Here is a 16,740-nt window from a genome sequence, read left to right on the forward strand (position 1 = left end):
CCACCATTCTGCACTTGCTCAGCCTGTAGTTGAACAGCTCCTGACTACTGTCCGGGCTGCCTGTGTACGGCTTCATGAGCCATGGCATTAAGGGGTAGGCTGGGTCCCCAAGGATAACTATAGGCATTTCAACATTCCCAACAGGTTATTTTCTGGTCTGGGAAGAAAGTCCCTTCCTGCAGCTTTTGAAACAGACCAGAGTTCCTGAAGATGTGAGCGTCATGTACCTTTCCCGGCCATCCCACGTTGATGTTGGTGAAACGTCCCTTGTGATCCACCAGTGCTTGCAGCACTATTGAAAAGTACCCCTTGTGGTTTATGTACTCACCGGCTTGGTGCTCCGGTGCCAAGATAGGGATATGGGTTCCGTCTATGGCCCCACCACAGTTCGGGAATCCCATTGCAGCAAAGCCATCCACTATGGCCTGCATATTTCCCAGGGTCACTACCCTTGATATCAGCAGATCTTTGATTGCGTTGGCTACTTGCATCACAGCAGCCCCCACAGTAGATTTGCCCACTCGAAATTGATTCCCAACTGACTGGTAGCTGTCTGGCATTGCAAGATTCCACAGGGCTATTGCCACTCGCTTCTCAGCTGTGAGGGCTGCTCTCATCTTGGTATTCATGCGCTTCAGGGCAGGAGAAAGCAAGTCACAAAGTCCCATGAAAGTGCCCTTACGCATGCGAAAGTTTCGCAGCCACTGGGAATCGTCCCAGACCTGCAACACTATGCGGTCCCACCAGTCTGTGCTTGTTTCCTGAGCCCAGAATCGGCGTTCCACCACATGAACCTGCCCCATTAGCACCATGATGCCCACATAGCCAGGGCCCGTGCTTTGAGAGAAGTCTGTGTCCATGTCCTCATCACCACGCTGATGTCGCCTACTCGCCCAGTTTCACTGTGCCAGGTTCTGGTGCTGCATATACTGCTGGATAATGCGTGTGGTGTTTAATGTGCTCCTAATTGCCAAAGTGATCTGAGCGGGCTCCATGCTTGCCGTGGTATGGCGTCCGCACAGAAAAAAGGCGCGGAACAATTGTCTGCCATTGCTCTGATGGAGGGAGGGGCGACTGATGACACGGCTTACAAGGTTGGCTTACAGGGAATTAAAATCAACAAAGGGGGTGGCTTTACATCAAGGAGAAACAAAAACAACTCTCACACAGAATGGCCCCCTCAAGGATTGTACTCAAAACCCTGGGTTTAGCAGGCCAATGTTCAACCCACTAAGCTATCCCTCCCTCTGGTATTTCAAGCAGGACTTCACGGAGGAAAGGAGGAAGGGGGGAGCAAATGAATACAAAACAAATCTGGTCTATTTCTTGTTTTGATCCACTCCATCTATCTTTTACATCTTTGGCTGGCAGCAAACGGTGCAGAAGGACTGCAAGCCATCCACATCTCCTAGCTGCTCGGCAGAAGATGGTGCAATAGGACTGCTAGCCATCCACATCTCTTGCCTGCTCACCATAAGATGGTACAATAGGACTGCCTGCAGGACTAAAGAGAATGGCCTGGTCGAGTCACTCCTAATTTAGTCCCTGCGCCCATGTCTGCCCAGGCGCTCCTAACCGACCTTACCGAGGCGGCCAGGAGCACCTCGGACATGATGAGGATGGTTTTCAGGCTACCAGTCCTATTGCACTGTCTGCTGCCACAAGGCAATGGGTTGCTGCTGCTGTGTAGCAATGCAGTACCGCGTCTGCCAGCACCCAGCAGACATACGGTGACAGTGAGCTGAGCGGGCTCCATGCTTGCCGTGGTATGGCGTCTCCACAGGTAACTCAGGAAAAAAGGCGCGAAACGATTGTCTGCCGTTGCTTTCACAGAGGGAGGGAGGGAGGGCCTGATGACATGTACCCAGAACCACCCGTGACAATGTTTTTTGCCCCATCAAGCATTGGAATCTCAACCCAGAATTCCAATGGGCAGCGGGGACTGCGGGAACTGTGGAATAGCTACCCACAGTGCAACACTCCGTAAGTCGACGCTAGCCTCGGTACTGTGGAAGCACTCCGCCGAGTTAATGCACTTAGAGCATTTTGTGTGGGGACACACACGATCGACTATATAAAAACAATTTCTAAAAAAACGACTTCTATAAATTCAACCTAATTTTGTAGTGTAGACATACCCTGATTCTAAGGGACAAAATTCTAGGTGTGGAATAAAATTCTGCCTCCTTAAGCTCGTGTTTTCTATGCCTAGAATTCAACTGTCACCAGCTGGATCAGACTGAACAAGTTTCAGACTTTGAGGAGGCTCTTACCTTCTAAACAGGGACGTCTTTTTTCTACTCAAATCAGTAAAAGGAAAGGAGAAAACTCGAAAGAGGTTCCTCCTGGCGCTCACATACGTGAACCCTAATACTCTCTCAGTCCTCAAAGAGAGACCTCGAGAGGGAGACTTGCTGAAGCAAAGCCACACGCGTCACCGAGGTTTCCCTGGCCCCTCGCCCCTGTCCTGCCTGGCTGATGTCAGCATCTCTCTGTGAGGTCACCACCTCCCCCCCACCTTGGACCAATAGTCTGAGGTCCCGCAAAAGGCCTTTGTGATGTCACTGCCACACCCCTCCCTTGCTGTGCTAATGTCCTGCCGCTGGCCAGGCACTTTGAAGGTTTAAGCTACTCCCTGTGGATCACCCCACTCAAGGAGTGTTCATTCTCGGAAGCAAGCCGGCTAGACCGTAAAACATCAGATGCTGCTCCCAATGCTCCACTCAGTTTTTCAGAAATGAGGAGACTTTATGGCCAGGAAAGACCATTAGAGCATCTAATCTGACCTCCTGCATGTCACAGGCCGCCAGTATGACACAATAGCTACTTTTGGGGCAAACACATTCCAGAATCTGTAACGGTATAGATCACTGTTGCAACCACTGTTATATATTTGCAGCCACTACTGTATAAAGGTTGTCGTGTAAGGGGTCTGTGGAGAGATTATGATTGGCTGAAACCTTGAAAACATGAAACCAGTGCACCCTAACAGCTCAGAAACCTAAAGCAAGTAAAAACCTCCAACTTCCCTTTTTTTAAGAACAGTCTCATGAGTTTTAACCATTTGGGGCTGGCAAATTGTTTAGCTAACATGTACTCCTCAGGTGGGTTAGTCACAGCACAGCTCAGGTTCACCAGCAGGAGAGAGAGGCACAATCTCCTATTCACTTTGGGGTTTGATAGTGAGCCGAAATGTCAGGTAACCAGACTCAACTGATTTATTGATTGGAAATGAAGTCAGTAGAATTGTGACTTTAACCACGGTTCCATCCAGAACGTTGAACAGCTGTATCCCATCTGGTCTCCAACCAGGGGTGCCTTTTACACTGCTTAGCTGTGAAAGCAACCACTCCTGGTTTGCTCTCACAGCCTCCAGCATGTAAATTACTCCCAGCAACACTGTATGGGGCCTATAGCCAGTGACTCCTGAATTACACTGCAGAGCAACACCAGCCAATTCCTAGTTCCAGACTTTCCCCCAGAAATCTAACACATGGTCCTGTCCAGCCTTCTTCTGGACAATACAAGCTCATATAAACTCCATCATTTTATTAACAGAAAATGATAGGCACAAATCCTGGTCTCAAATAAAGTTTCTCAAACCCTTCAATCCAAACACACTGTTTTAGATGAAACAATAAAACAAGTTTATTAGCTACAGAAAAAAGATTATAAGTGATTACAAGAAATGAGGCATAAAAGTCAGGATTAGTTATAAAATAAAAGGTAAAACACAACTAATATCTAAAGTAACTAGCTAAATGGATTCAAAACAAAAGTCTCTCTCACCACCTATTGTATTAGTTTTATTGGCGGGAATCCTTTCAGCTTGGGACCCTCCCCAGGTGAGGTGTTACTTTCTTTGTCTTTCAGGTGTCATTGATGCCATGAGCAGAGAGAAAGAGAGGACTATTTGGGGGCACCTCTTCCCCTTTCTTATAGTTCATTCTCTTGTGAAAGAATCATCCCCAGCCGAATTTTAGGAGACATACGGTCTGTCTAGACGGAAACCTTAAGCTGTTCCTTTGTTAAAATGCAGATTTCTCACTCACACCCTTTCCCCTAACCAAATAACAGCCACTTAACCAGGTGAAAGTCCATTCGATTTAGCTGCTATTTGGCTGAGAGGTCAGTCTGCCTTTTTGTCTCTGAAGAACAGGTCTGTGGGTTTTCTCCAGAACTATGACATGTCTAAGTAACATCATACAGTAGAATCATATAACTTTACATAGAATGTTGCCTCCCATATTTTCACAAGACAATAATGTTCAGCACATTATGAATTTTAAATTAATACCTCAAAAGGCATACTTTGTACAAAATTGATCATTATCCTGGTAAGCGGTGAACACAGAGATACAGACTGTCACAGTAATACAGAAAGGTAAGTATGTACCCGCTTTGGAGAAATGTTATGCAGCAGATACCTCTTCACTCTGTTACAAACTATGAGCTCAGTTTTGCTCATATTTGTATTCTCCTCATTTACAAGACAGAAAAGTCCAGATTCTGCAGACCTTACACACCTTTTCTTATCTAATTATGCACACAGCAGTTTAGCTAGTAGTAGGCCATAGCACACAAGTAGCATAAAACCATAGAAATATTTGCATCAACTGTACCTCGCACACAGTTCATATTTGGCAAACCTTAACAGAGCATACATCTTGTGTCTGACAGATGTCGCATGCACAATGAACAAAGGTGAGAACAACTGAACTACTAGTAAATTTGTACAATAAAGCTTAGCATGAGCACAGAGTTTTCTGGATGATTTTAACTCATTCAGAGTTCTTACACCCCCATTTCTTCAGTAGAAATAATGGTTAAAAGGAGATTACAACTGAGCTGAACTGCAGCTGGCATAACCAGCTCCAGAAAGAAAGGCAGGATGGATGCTTCTCCCAAACATCATCTCCCAAGAGTGACTGGAACATAAAGTCAGCACTGCAGGGAAGATTGCAGATCTTCACTTACACGGCAGTGCAGCCATTTCAGACTCATATTTCTCTTGTATTATTTTATTCCCTCCAGGAACGACGAGACAACAGTGACATAAAGTCCCATCTCATCATCGCCTTCCGACAGAGAAGAATGGCCACAAATTACCTCAGCTTGAGGAACAGGGAGACAATGGCCCGGTACTGCTGCTCAGTTTGAACTGTGGATGTTGCTGAGATTAGTTTCTCTCCCTCTCTATTTAGGATTCTCTCTCCTGAAACAATGCTCTCTGGGCTGCCTGTTCCCATGCAGGATCCCACCTCTGCCCTTGCCCCATGACCCCTAGATGTTTCATACCCATGTCACACTCTCGGCTGGGACTGCAACTCCACAAGTTGTTTACAGAAAACACAGACAAGTGGCAAACCCGAGTCCCAGCCTGCAAAGCAGAGCAAAGTTGCCCAGAGAGATTTTCCTGCACTCCTTGCCACTTGGTGTCAAGGCTGAGATCCGGGTACCTGTCAAGGCTTGTCTACACTACCGCACGGGGTCCATCTAAGATACCACAACTTCAACAATGGTGAATAGTGTAGCCGAAGTCGATGTACTTAGATCTACTTACCGCAGTGAAGACACTACGGTAAGTCTATAGCTGACGCTCTCCCATCAACTGCACTTGTTCTCCTCGTTCTGGTGGAGTACCGGTGTTGACTCCCGCTGGATCGATTGCTGCCCACCGATACAGCAGGTAGTGTAGACAAGCCCTAAGCGTTAGGGCTAATGTACACTAGAAGTGCTACAGCTCCCGCTAGTGTTCAAGACACCAAGCTAGCATTCAAGACGCTCTAACCCAATGGGAGGGAGCTTGCCTGTCAGCAGAACACCTCCACCTCTATGACAGGCGATGGCTATGTTGGCAGGGAAACTCTCCCATCAACATAGCTCAGTTTACACCAGTGCTTAGGATAGTATATTTTACATCGCACAGGGATGTGGATGAGTGTTCTGGTAAGCGATGAGTTCTAGTGTAGACAAGCCCTAGGTGGCATTACAGTGCCACTAACTCATGCAGGAACACAAATTTGAGTTATTTTAAAAAAAAAGCCATTATAATAGGAAGTAACTGACATCTCTCATCCCTGCCCTTGCCTTTTTTCTGGTGTATGACTTCTGATGGCACAATGAATCAGATGATGGGTAAGTGATGTAGTCACGCTAATCATGACAGCAGCATCCATAGATGTCAAGCATTTGCATGTACCATCAACATGACAAGGAAGGCAGGCCATAACCAAATGGCAAGCTGTTTGTTGATCCGGAAACTCCGATTTCCAACCTTCCGGTCCTAGCTGGTATTGCTTGCCAGGCAATTAGGTGTGAAGACAGGACCCTGGCTGCATTCTGCATGAAGCCAACTATCAGGACACCTTGCTTCATAATTTTCTCTCAAAGCCAAATCAAAACAACCTTCCTTTTGATTCAGTACTATGAGGGGCACACAGGGGATGTCACAATCTTTCATTAACTATGGAGATGAAAGCTCCTTTTCAGTCTTTGCCAGAATCTTTACCCATTATTCCTTTTTCCAAACAGAAAAATCCCAGAAGAAATAAAACAATTACTTCAATTGGTGGAGCCTGAGAGGATGGGAGCCGCAGTGGACAAATGGCTTGGGAGAAACCAGGACCTACAAAGTGCAGTCTTGGCTCCAGTCATCTCTCTCTTAGCTGCAGCCCATAATGCCCACAATGCAATGTTTCAGTACCTCTTGGCTTAAATGCTCCCATCTCCAGGACCATACAAATTATTTTAACAAACCCAGCACCTAAACTCGTGTCTACTTAGTGCAGCGGTGGGAACATTTCAGAGTGGGAGCAAGTTCTCCCTCTTTTACAGGCTTTGGGAACAGGGTGAAGTGAGAGATTGAAGAGGTTCCCTCCATTGAACACAAGGGTCAGGAGCCTCTATCATGAGTGGGTGCTCTGGTGTTTAGTAAGATATGATGAGCGAGCAAAGCGCTTCCCACACTGAGTGCAGGAATATGGTCGCTCTCCTGGGTGGGTTCTCTGATGCTGAGTAAGAGACGATGAGCGAGCAAAGTGCTTCCCACACTGAATGCAGGAATATGGTCGCTCTCCTGAATGGATTTTCAGATGTTCAGTGAGAGATGATGAGTGAGCAAAGCGCTTCCCACACTGCGTGCAGGGATAGGGTCGCTCTCCTGAATGGATTCTCAGGTGGTTGGTGAGGCCTGACAATTGGGTGAAACTTTTCCCGCACTCAGTGCAACAATAGGGTTTCTCTCCAGTGTGGATTCTCTGGTGGCTCTTGAGATGATGTATATAGACAAAGCCTTTTCCACAGTCAGTGCAGCGATGGAGTTTCCCAGTGTGGACTCTCTGGTGTCTAGAGAGATTTTCTGGATGACGGAATATTTTCCCACACTCAGCACAGCGATGGAGTCTCCCCGTAATATGGGTTTCCTGGTGTCTCCTGAGACTTTGAAGGAGACTGAATTTTTTCCCACACTCAGCACAGCAATAGGGCTGCTCCCCAGTGTGGATCCTCTGATGTCTGATCAGATGTTCTCGTAGACAAAATTTTTTCCCACACTCATGGCACAAGAACGGTCTCTCTTCGCTGTGGATTTTCAGGTGTCTAGTAAGACTTGATATAACTTTGAAGCCTTTCCCACATTGGTTACAGCGATGGGGTCTCTTTTCTGAGTGGATTGCCTGATGATTACGAAATGTTGATGAATCCATAAATCGCTTTCCACACTCAGCGCAGGCATAGGGTCTCTCTCCTGAGTGGACTCTCTTGTGGATGTTAAGAGCTGATATATGGAAGAATCTTTTTCCACACTCAGCACAGCAATAGGGTCTCTCTCCTGTATGTATTCTCTGGTGGGCAATGAGATGCGATAATTGGTGGAATATCTTCCCACACTCAGAACAGGGATGGTCTCTCTTCTTTCTGTGAGCTTTCCCATGTACTCTGAACTCCTTCTTTCTCCTAAAGCTCTCCCCACACTCACTACAGTGATACAGTTCCTGTCTCCTATGAACCATCCGGTGGTGGCTTATCAGGTCTCTTTGCACCTTGAATTCTTCTCTGCACACACGACAGGTAAATAGGCTCTTTCTGGGCTCAGCTTTAACCTCTGCAGGAAGCTTTAGGTATGGTCTGGATCTCCTCTGATGGCCTACTGAGGTTGCTGGCTCATTTCTGATCAGATTTTTCCTCTGCCTTTGTGGCCTGCACTGCCTCTTGTCGTGTCTACCCCGCTCAGATTTCTTGGAATGCCTCTTCCCTGATGTCCCTGGGAAAGGCCTGAGTGGCTCCAGGTTGCCACACCATTCCTCAGGAGTCTGCCCCTCAGCCCTGCTCAGGTACCTCGCCCCTGCTTGGTGGGGAACAGAATACAGATGTTATTTCTTGTGCTGCTCACAAAGGAATACCACTAATATTCCTAGTAGGGGGATATGCCTGAGAAAGCTCCACACCCCTCCCCTCAGAACACGGCTGACCCTTTGCAGTTGAGTGCAAGAGGCCAAACTCCCAGGAGCTCCAGCGCTGCGGGAGGAGGAGAAGGTCAGTGTCCCATAGGCCCTGATAATAGCCCCACAAGTAAATGTGAAAATCAGCCCCCACAGTTCTCTCCCTATTCTGAGGCCCGTCTCACACCAGCAGTGACACCCCTCTCCCGAGGGACACACACGGAACACTCACACTGTGATGGGATCCCAACGGCTCCATGTTCTGTGGAAAATGGGGGAGGGGGAGAGACTGGGGGAATCTGCGTAAGGGGAGAGATGGGGTTTCTAGGGGGATGTCAGGGTGAGGAGCTGTAGCACTTCTTGTGCTTGGGCTTCAATCCCTATTGTAATGCTCTGTGAGGGGAGAGTTTGCAGCTGATGGACGATTCCTGAAATAAGCTCTCTGGTGGAAAGGGCAGAGCTGGTTCCCTACCTTCTCCAGGGGAAGAGCTCTGTGTGAGGAAGAAGCCCAAAGAGCTTTCAATTGCTGACCAGTCCCAGGTCTCCTCCGCATCTGGAAAACCCGCACCAAGGTCTTTGGTTGACAGCACATAGACCGAATGAATATCACTGAGAGAAGCCCTTTCCCCTGCACTGTAAATTACTCATTTACGGTCATTGTTGGACAGCGGGTTCCACAATGCACAAGAGGGGAAGCTATTTGGGGCTCAACAGTTATTTTGTACTGTGGCAGCGCAACTGAGATCTTGGTTCTATAGCACCAGGTGCTGCACAAAATTAGAGAGAGATCGCCCTGATGTTGAAGAGCTTATATACTAAATACAGAAAAGGTGGGAGAGAACCTGAGTCAAAGGAGTAACTTGCTGTTTTAATAATTGGGCCCACAAATTTACCCTAATTGGCAGTTTAACTGTAAAAACTGTGAGAAAGTTTATAGTGTTACAATATCCTATAACAATAAATACTGATGGGAAACGGTGCAAAATATAAACAAGATGATGGAACTAGTCCAAATAATAAAGGCCTACATGCAAATCGAGGACAGTGTTAAAAGGATGGCTGTAAACAAGAGAATTGTGGAACTGGACATTAACGAACCAAAATGACTGAGTTAAAATTTAGGCCTGATAGAAAAACAATGAGGGGCTGGTCTATTTTGCCCATTACTTCCTTTTGGGGTTTCTCAAATGAAAACACTTTCTGGGGAAAATAAAGGAGCGGGACTGAATGCAACCCTTGCTGACTGAAAAAACAGCAACTGCAGGAGCGTGCCAACAACTGCTGCAGTGAGCGATACCATCATGCTGCCACCCTGATCCTATTTTGGAACCCATGATCTTCTTCATCCTAATCCTAAGAGATGTCTTAACAAGACTGCACCAGAGAAAGGGAGCTGGAGGATATTGCCACCGTTACCAGTTCTGGCTAACTACCCAAAATCACCTGGAATGTGAGATTTTTGTTCCCGTCCCTCCTAACCCTCCTGAATTCTTTCCATTCCCCACTGTCAAGGTTCCTCCCCCACTCTGAACTCTAGGGTACAGATGTGGGGACCTGCATGAAAAAAACCTCCTAAGCTTATCTTTACCAGCTTAGGTCAAAACTTCCCCAAGGTACAAAATATTCCACCCTTTGTCCTTGGATTGGCCGCTACCACCACCAAACAAATACTGGTTACTGGGGAAGAGCTGTTTGGACACGTCTTTCCCCCCAAAATACTTCCCAAAACCTTGCACCCCACTTCCTGGACAAGGTTTGGTAAAAAGCCTCACCAATTTGCCTAGATGACTACAGACCCAGACCCTTGGATCTTAAGAACAATGAACAATCCTCCCAACACTTGCACCCCCCCCTTTCCAGGGAAATGTTGGATAAAAAGCCTCACCAATTTGCATAGGTGACCACAGACCCAAACCCTTGGATCTGAGAACAATGAAAAAGCATTCAGTTTTCTTACAAGAAGACTTTTAATAGAAATAGAAGTAATTAGAAATAAGAAATCCCCCCTGTAAAATCAGGATGGTAGATACCTTACAGGGTAATTAGATTCAAAACATAGAGAACCCCTCTAGGCAAAACCTTAAGTTACAAAAAAGATACACGGACAGAAATAGTTATTCTATTCAGCACAATTCTTTTCTCAGCCATTTAAAGAAATCATAATCTAACACGTACCTAGCTAGATTACTTACTAAAAGTTCTAAGGCTTCATTCCTGGTCTATCCCCGGCAAAGACAAAATATAGACAGACACACATACCCTTTGTTTCTCTCCCTCCTCCCAGCTTTTGAAATTATCTTGTCTCCTCATTGGTCATTTTGGTCAGGTGCCAGCGAGGTTACCTTTAGCTTCTTAACCCTTTACAGGTGAGAGGAGATTTCCTCTGGCCAGGAGGGATTTTACAGGGGTTTACCCTTCCCTTTATATTTATGACACCCACCATATTTCTTCTCTTTCTTATTCTTCTCCCTTTGCCTTCTAGTAAATAAGAGTCTCGCTTAGGTGGCAAAAACTGTCATAGTTTGCAACCTTGTTTTAAGCCTGTGATCAAAGAGGCAGCCAAACGCATTGTCCAGAACAGACTAACGCTTGACAGGTTTGCCAGGCAGGTCTCCAATTGGCTGATCAGACCGTGTGCCGTGCCTGTGTTTCTCCAGCCATGAAGCGGCAAGTAAGAGTAAACCTGAGCCAGAAGCCACATGTTCTATCCATGCTGTTCTTTTCTCTTCAGTCTTGAGTGGGTTTATCTTCTTTTGTCTTCCAGGAAACAAGATCGGATTTTAATAATATCAGCAACAGCTCCAGCCCATTTCAACTAGCTGCTTCTATTTTCCCCAAAAGGACAGTTATTACCATCTTTAATACCATCAAAAAGACTTTCAAACAGAGGCCTTTTGTCTGAAGAATTTGTCCGGGTAAAGGGAAAGGAAACAAGGGACATTGTCAAAATAAAAGTTCTTAGGTCATACCTGACATTTCAAATGCCTTAACTCTTTTTCCTTCTTTTTCTATATCTTTAATAAAAGAATAGAAAGAATTTTTCATGGTGTTCTCCACGGTACTACGCAGGCATCTGTCTCTGTATTCCAAACCCCAAATCTTATTTAACACTCTTTAATGTTGGCCATAACAGTGTCATGTTAACACCTTTGTCTCTTTGGGCCCTTATAGTCTATATGAATTAATACAACATTGTCCAAGGTCTGCCAGCAGCTCAGTGGCAGAATGAGGAATAGAATCCAGGTCTCCTCACTCCCACAACATGATGTTGCCTCCCAACCAGCCCTGGAGAGTAATAACGAAATCCCTTATTAATGTCAATCCAGAGCCCGAAAAAGCAATGGAACAATGTTGGGTCCTTACAAAAGTGGGCCTGAACTCGGAAGGGAGATTCCCAAGTGCTGCTCGGACAATGATTCAGACAGCCAGGGAAGGCTTACAAACACTTTGGTGGACAGGATTAGATTTCTAAATGATGTTGACAAACCGGAGAATTGGTCTGAAATCAACCAGGTGAAATTGAAGAAACAAGTTCAAAATAGTTCACCTAGGAAGGAAAAATGAAATGCACAATAGAAAATGGGGGATAACTGGCTTGGCAGCAGCGCATCAGAAAACAACGTGGTGATTACAGTGGATCATGAATTGAATGAAAACCGACAACGTGATACTGTTCATGCATCCGATGAAGTGAGCTGTAGCTCATGAAAGCTTATGCTCAAATAAATTGGTTAGTCTCTAAGGTGCCACAAGTACTCGTTTTCTTTTTGTTCTAAAAAAACCTAACGACATTAGACTAAAAATTAACATTCCCGGATGTATTGTCACTTTGGCCAAAATGTATCAGGATTCCAGCTGCCTTTAAGCTATCATTTGTTCCCTGCTCAACACTTTAACTCCTTCCTCACCTGGGCAGGTGCCACTCAGGACGTCCTCATCATCTTCTGTGGGACCCTGGACACACAGCTCTTCCCCTCGCTCTATGTTGGAGATCACCACTGGCTTGGGGGTTTGGATTCCTGTTTAGAGAAAAGCATCACCCCTAAGAACTTCTAAGAACATTGTGCAGCTCCATATGCAATATTTGTGCCAATTAGGCTATGAGCTAATTGTGAAGGCTAATAGGCAATTGTTTTCCATGGAAACATGAACTGCAGCTTATGGTCAAAACTCCTGGTGCCCGGTAGTGGCGGGATATTGAGTTGCAAACAACCTGGCACCTATGGAAAGGGGAGCTGGAGAGGACTGCAGTGTCTGAATGGATTGGGGGAAACACATGTGGCAAAAGTGGGATATTTCTCCTTGTCCTAGGAAAGTTACTCTAATATGGCCCAGCACCCCTCTCCCTCCTGTGGATATGTTTACATAGGAATTAAACACCTGTGCCTGGCCTGGATCAGATGACTTGGACTTGAGGGGCCTGGGCTGTGGGACTGCAAAATTGCTGAGTGAATATTTGGAGGGAGGGTCCCAGACAGGGTTGTCCCTACCTATATGCAAAATATGCAGCTGCGTAGGGCACCTGGAAATTTGGGGCACCAAATTTGCTGGTGCCCTACGCAGCTGCATGCTGCTCCAGCCCCTGCTCTGCCCCAGCCCCATCCCTGCTCCACCCCTTCACCAAAGCCCCCATCCCGCCCTAGCCCCGCCTCCACTCCCCTAAGGACTGCAGCAGGGTCGGGCTCCAATCCAAGCATGAACATATACACTGCAATTTTTAGCCCTCCAACCTGAGTCCCACGTCCTGAGTCAACTGACCCAGGCAAACCACGGCCGTGGTGTTGGTCTTGTATACCAGCTTAGATGAACCCAGTCTGTCTTTCTCCTTAACTGTGGTGTTGGTGGCCTTTCGTCCTGTAGCCTGCAGAACACACGGCCCTTTTCTGCTCATGTGCTCAGCCTGGGGAACTACAAGAGCCAGAATTCTCTTGCCTTAAACTGTGGAGCCCTAGTGACTATGCATGGAAGTGCGTCCCCTTGAAGATATGCAGTGTAGTTATAGCCCTATCAGTCACAGGACATTAGAGAGACCAGGTGAATGAGGTAATACCTTTTATTGGACCAACTTCTGTTGGTGAGAGAGAAGCTTTCCTTTCCCAGACCTGAAGAAGAGCTCTGTGTGGCTCAAAAACTTCTCACACTTACCAACAGAAGTTGGCAAAATAAAAGATATTATCTCACCCACCTTGTCTCCCCATGAACTGGCTGATCTGCTCAATTAAACATGCCTCTATCCATCCACACACATGCACCCCTCCTCCCATAGACACCTCTCCACCCAACCACTCATACCAATGCTCCATCTCAGTTACGGTGTCTCAGTGCAGTGGGGCCCTGATCTCACAGACACAGCTCCTCACCTAATGAAACCAGAGTCTGGTAATTTTCCCACATGACATGTCTGTAAAGTTGCCTTTGCTCCTCGCCCAGCAGCACCCACTCCACTGGGGAGAAATACATGGCCACATCCTCAAACGTCAGCGACATCTGAAAGGACAAACAACCCAACTCAGCATGGCAAAGTTTACACATTGGTAGAGGAAGAGTTGTTGCAGATGATGCAGAAGTACAGTAGTCCATGGAACTGGGAGGGCGCGGGGGGCGGGGGGTTTGAAAGTTTGTACCATTATTATGGGTGCAGGTTTGTCACAGTGTAAAAAAAGTAATGGACAGTGTTTTCTGTGTCTGTGATTCACCACACAGTGGTGGTGCCGAGAGCTGGGCCTGGCCCCCTGCTGTGGGTGTTGTATCCTGTCACAAAGAGTTGCACCACTGCTGAGGCTTCATTCTCCTGACCCTCTGTCATGACGAGACAGGCAGACCAAACGTCAGTGAGTGTCACAGCAACCTGGAGCACCAGGTCACAGCCCCACTTACATGTAGCCTGCACACCTGACCCTCTGTCACCATGGTGGAGGGCTGGGCAGATCAAACCTGAGTAGCACTGCAGCCCCTCCAGCCATGATGCAATGCCCAGAGATGGAGCTGGGCGCAGCCAGCCTCATAGGGCCCTGCTGGAGCCACTACTGCAGGGTGAATGTGGGGCACTGGAGTGGCATTGTGGGGTGTGTGCAGGGTTGGTTCACTCCCCAGGTGCTCCCTCCCTGGGCTTGCCCTCTTTCTTGGGCGAGAATTAGGGTTACAGTGTTGTAGCCGTGTTGGACCCAGGATATTACAGAGACAAGGTGGGGGAGGTAACATCTCTTATTGGACCAACTTTATTTGTTCTTGAGCTACACAGAGCAGGATCCCAAAGCCCAGGCTCCAGTAGGAGCCCAAATGTCTGCACTGCCATTAAACTGCCCCTAGGCTGAGCCCCATCAGCTGGCACAGCCCGGCTGCAGGTTTTAGTTGCCATCTGCACAGACCCTGGGAGCCCCAGCCAGAGAGCTGCAGCTCAAGCAGGAGCAGCCCAGGCTGGTCGCGCTGGAGGTCCCGGGCTGAATCCCCAGCACGCTGCCCGATGGGGCGCTCACAGAAGGAACCTTCCCCCCGCGGTACCCACGGACCCCGAGCAGCCTCCCCCCGCGCCTCCCATCGCCGGTGTGTGCAGCGGCCCCAGCCCGGCGCCGAGCCCGGTGTCCCGAGCGGGCCGGTCCCAGCCCCCGCGGCACAGGCCAGAGGAACCGACCGAACGGACCCGCCCCCCAGCTCCGGCCGGTGCCTGCTCTGCGGGGAGGGGTCAGAACCCGGCAGCCCCCGCAGCCCCTCCCCGGGGAAGGGTCCCGCCTGCCCCCGTCAGCGAGCTGGGGCGGCTCGGTCGGGCTGTCGCTGGCTGGGGCGCGGACCCTGCCGGGCTCCGCTGCACAGACCGGCCCCCGGGGGGTGGCTCCGGTCCCAGGCGCGGTTCGGCTCCGGCACCAGCAGCCTCCCCCCCGGGCAGCGATTCGCAGCCTCTGCGGCCGCTTCCCTCCCCCCGCGGCCGCCTCTGGCTGCGCCGCCCCGGGCCCCGCTCACCGCCCCGCGCGCCGGGGCTGCAGCCTGCAGAGGGGGCTCGCTCCCGCACGCGCCGCTCGGGCCGCGCTCGGCCCCCGGGTCTCCGGGGCGGGCACGAGAAGGTCCCTCCCTTAGCCCGCCCCCCTCGCGCAGTCATTCCTGGGCCTGTCTAGGCTGTGGAGGACCCCGAGCTCTGTGGGTTTAACCCTTAATCATCTCGGTCCGGGAAGCGAGTTGCAGGGGGAGCCACTAGGAGAGATGACAGGTTTCAGAGTAGCAGCCATGTTAGTCTGTATCCACAAAAAGAAAAGGAGGACTTGTGGCACCTTAGAGACTAACCAATTTATTTGATCATAAGCTTTCGTGAGCTACAGCTCACTTCATCGGATGCAACATGGATGATCGTGATGCATCGGATGAAGTGAGCTGTAGCTCACGAAAGCTTATGATCAAATAAATTGGTTAGTCTCTAAGGTGCCAGAAGTCCTCCTTTTCTTTTTAGGGGAGATGAGGTGAAGTCGGTTCCCTGTTGGTTGGTGGCTCCCATCCCTTGTGCAAAGGCGGGTATCGCACCAATGTTACAGTGGGGGGGCTCGACGCCGTGTGTAGGATGGAAACCACTTAAAATTGGGGGTGCTGCCGCACCTGCACCCCAGCTCCCTGAGTTGCAGCCCCCTGGTGCAAAGAACATTTCTGAGTAATTCATCAGTGTGTGAGAGATGCCTTTTCAAACATTTCACCAGAATAAATATGGATTGAGTTTCATAACAGTGTCTATTAGTAAATTAATAAATTATTTAATAATTAATCAGATCTGGAGCTGGGATGTGAGTGGCTGTAAGTAAGAAAATACTTTTCAGGATATTCTAAGTGCCATTAAGGTGAGAGAAGATCATTCCCAGAGGTGAAATTCGAGTGACTGGGCTACACTCTGCTAAATATCATACCTGAGTTTCTAATTTGTATCTATTTGACAGTAGTCGTACCACATGCATGAAAAAAAAATCAAACAAAAGCAATAGTTGACCAAATTGTTGCAGATCCAGATGTAATGTTTTTACATGGTTTATATTGACAAGAGTTACAATTTAAGAAGTCTGTAGGACTAGCCCTGCTTCCTTCTTAGCCAAATTAAGAACAGGAAAAATGGCTACATTTATCAGAACTTATTTCATAGTTGTATAAATACCTAAAATGTTATAATTAGTGTCATGTCTTCTGCATGGTGCACAACAAAAATTATTTGAAGAAACTATCAGACAAAATTGGCCCCCCAAAAATATCTTTATTATTTATATACAAACATACAAGACCTAGCTTAGTGCACACTGTGGTCAGACTGATTTCAGATGTCTTCTAAAAC

At 47.9% G+C, this 16,740-nt stretch overlaps 2 protein-coding genes across 2 annotated transcripts; both read right to left on the minus strand.

Moving 5' to 3' along the window:
* Window positions 1-3,623: 3,623 nt before the first annotated feature.
* LOC122461361 (zinc finger protein 429-like) lies at window positions 3,624-9,073 on the minus strand. The gene is made up of 2 exons (XM_043549456.1): window positions 8,914-9,073; window positions 3,624-8,344 (listed from the first exon to the last, which is right to left on the minus strand). The coding sequence occupies exon 2, from the start codon at window positions 8,010-8,012 to the stop codon at window positions 6,909-6,911; it is 1,104 nt and encodes a 367-aa protein (XP_043405391.1). The 5' UTR covers window positions 8,013-8,344; window positions 8,914-9,073; the 3' UTR covers window positions 3,624-6,908.
* A 2,717-nt stretch (window positions 9,074-11,790) lies between these two features.
* On the minus strand, window positions 11,791-15,520 carry LOC102945601 (protein ZNF783). Its single transcript, XM_037899149.2, has 4 exons — window positions 15,399-15,520; window positions 13,802-13,928; window positions 12,350-12,460; window positions 11,791-11,988 (listed from the first exon to the last, which is right to left on the minus strand). Exons 2-4 carry the CDS (start codon window positions 13,926-13,928, stop codon window positions 11,975-11,977), a joined length of 252 nt encoding a protein of 83 aa, XP_037755077.2. The 5' UTR covers window positions 15,399-15,520; the 3' UTR covers window positions 11,791-11,974.
* Between the last annotated feature and the right edge of the window lie 1,220 nt (window positions 15,521-16,740).

This window comes from Chelonia mydas, chromosome 6 (assembly GCF_015237465.2).
Source record: "Chelonia mydas isolate rCheMyd1 chromosome 6, rCheMyd1.pri.v2, whole genome shotgun sequence".
Classification (NCBI taxonomy): Eukaryota; Metazoa; Chordata; order Testudines; family Cheloniidae; genus Chelonia; species Chelonia mydas.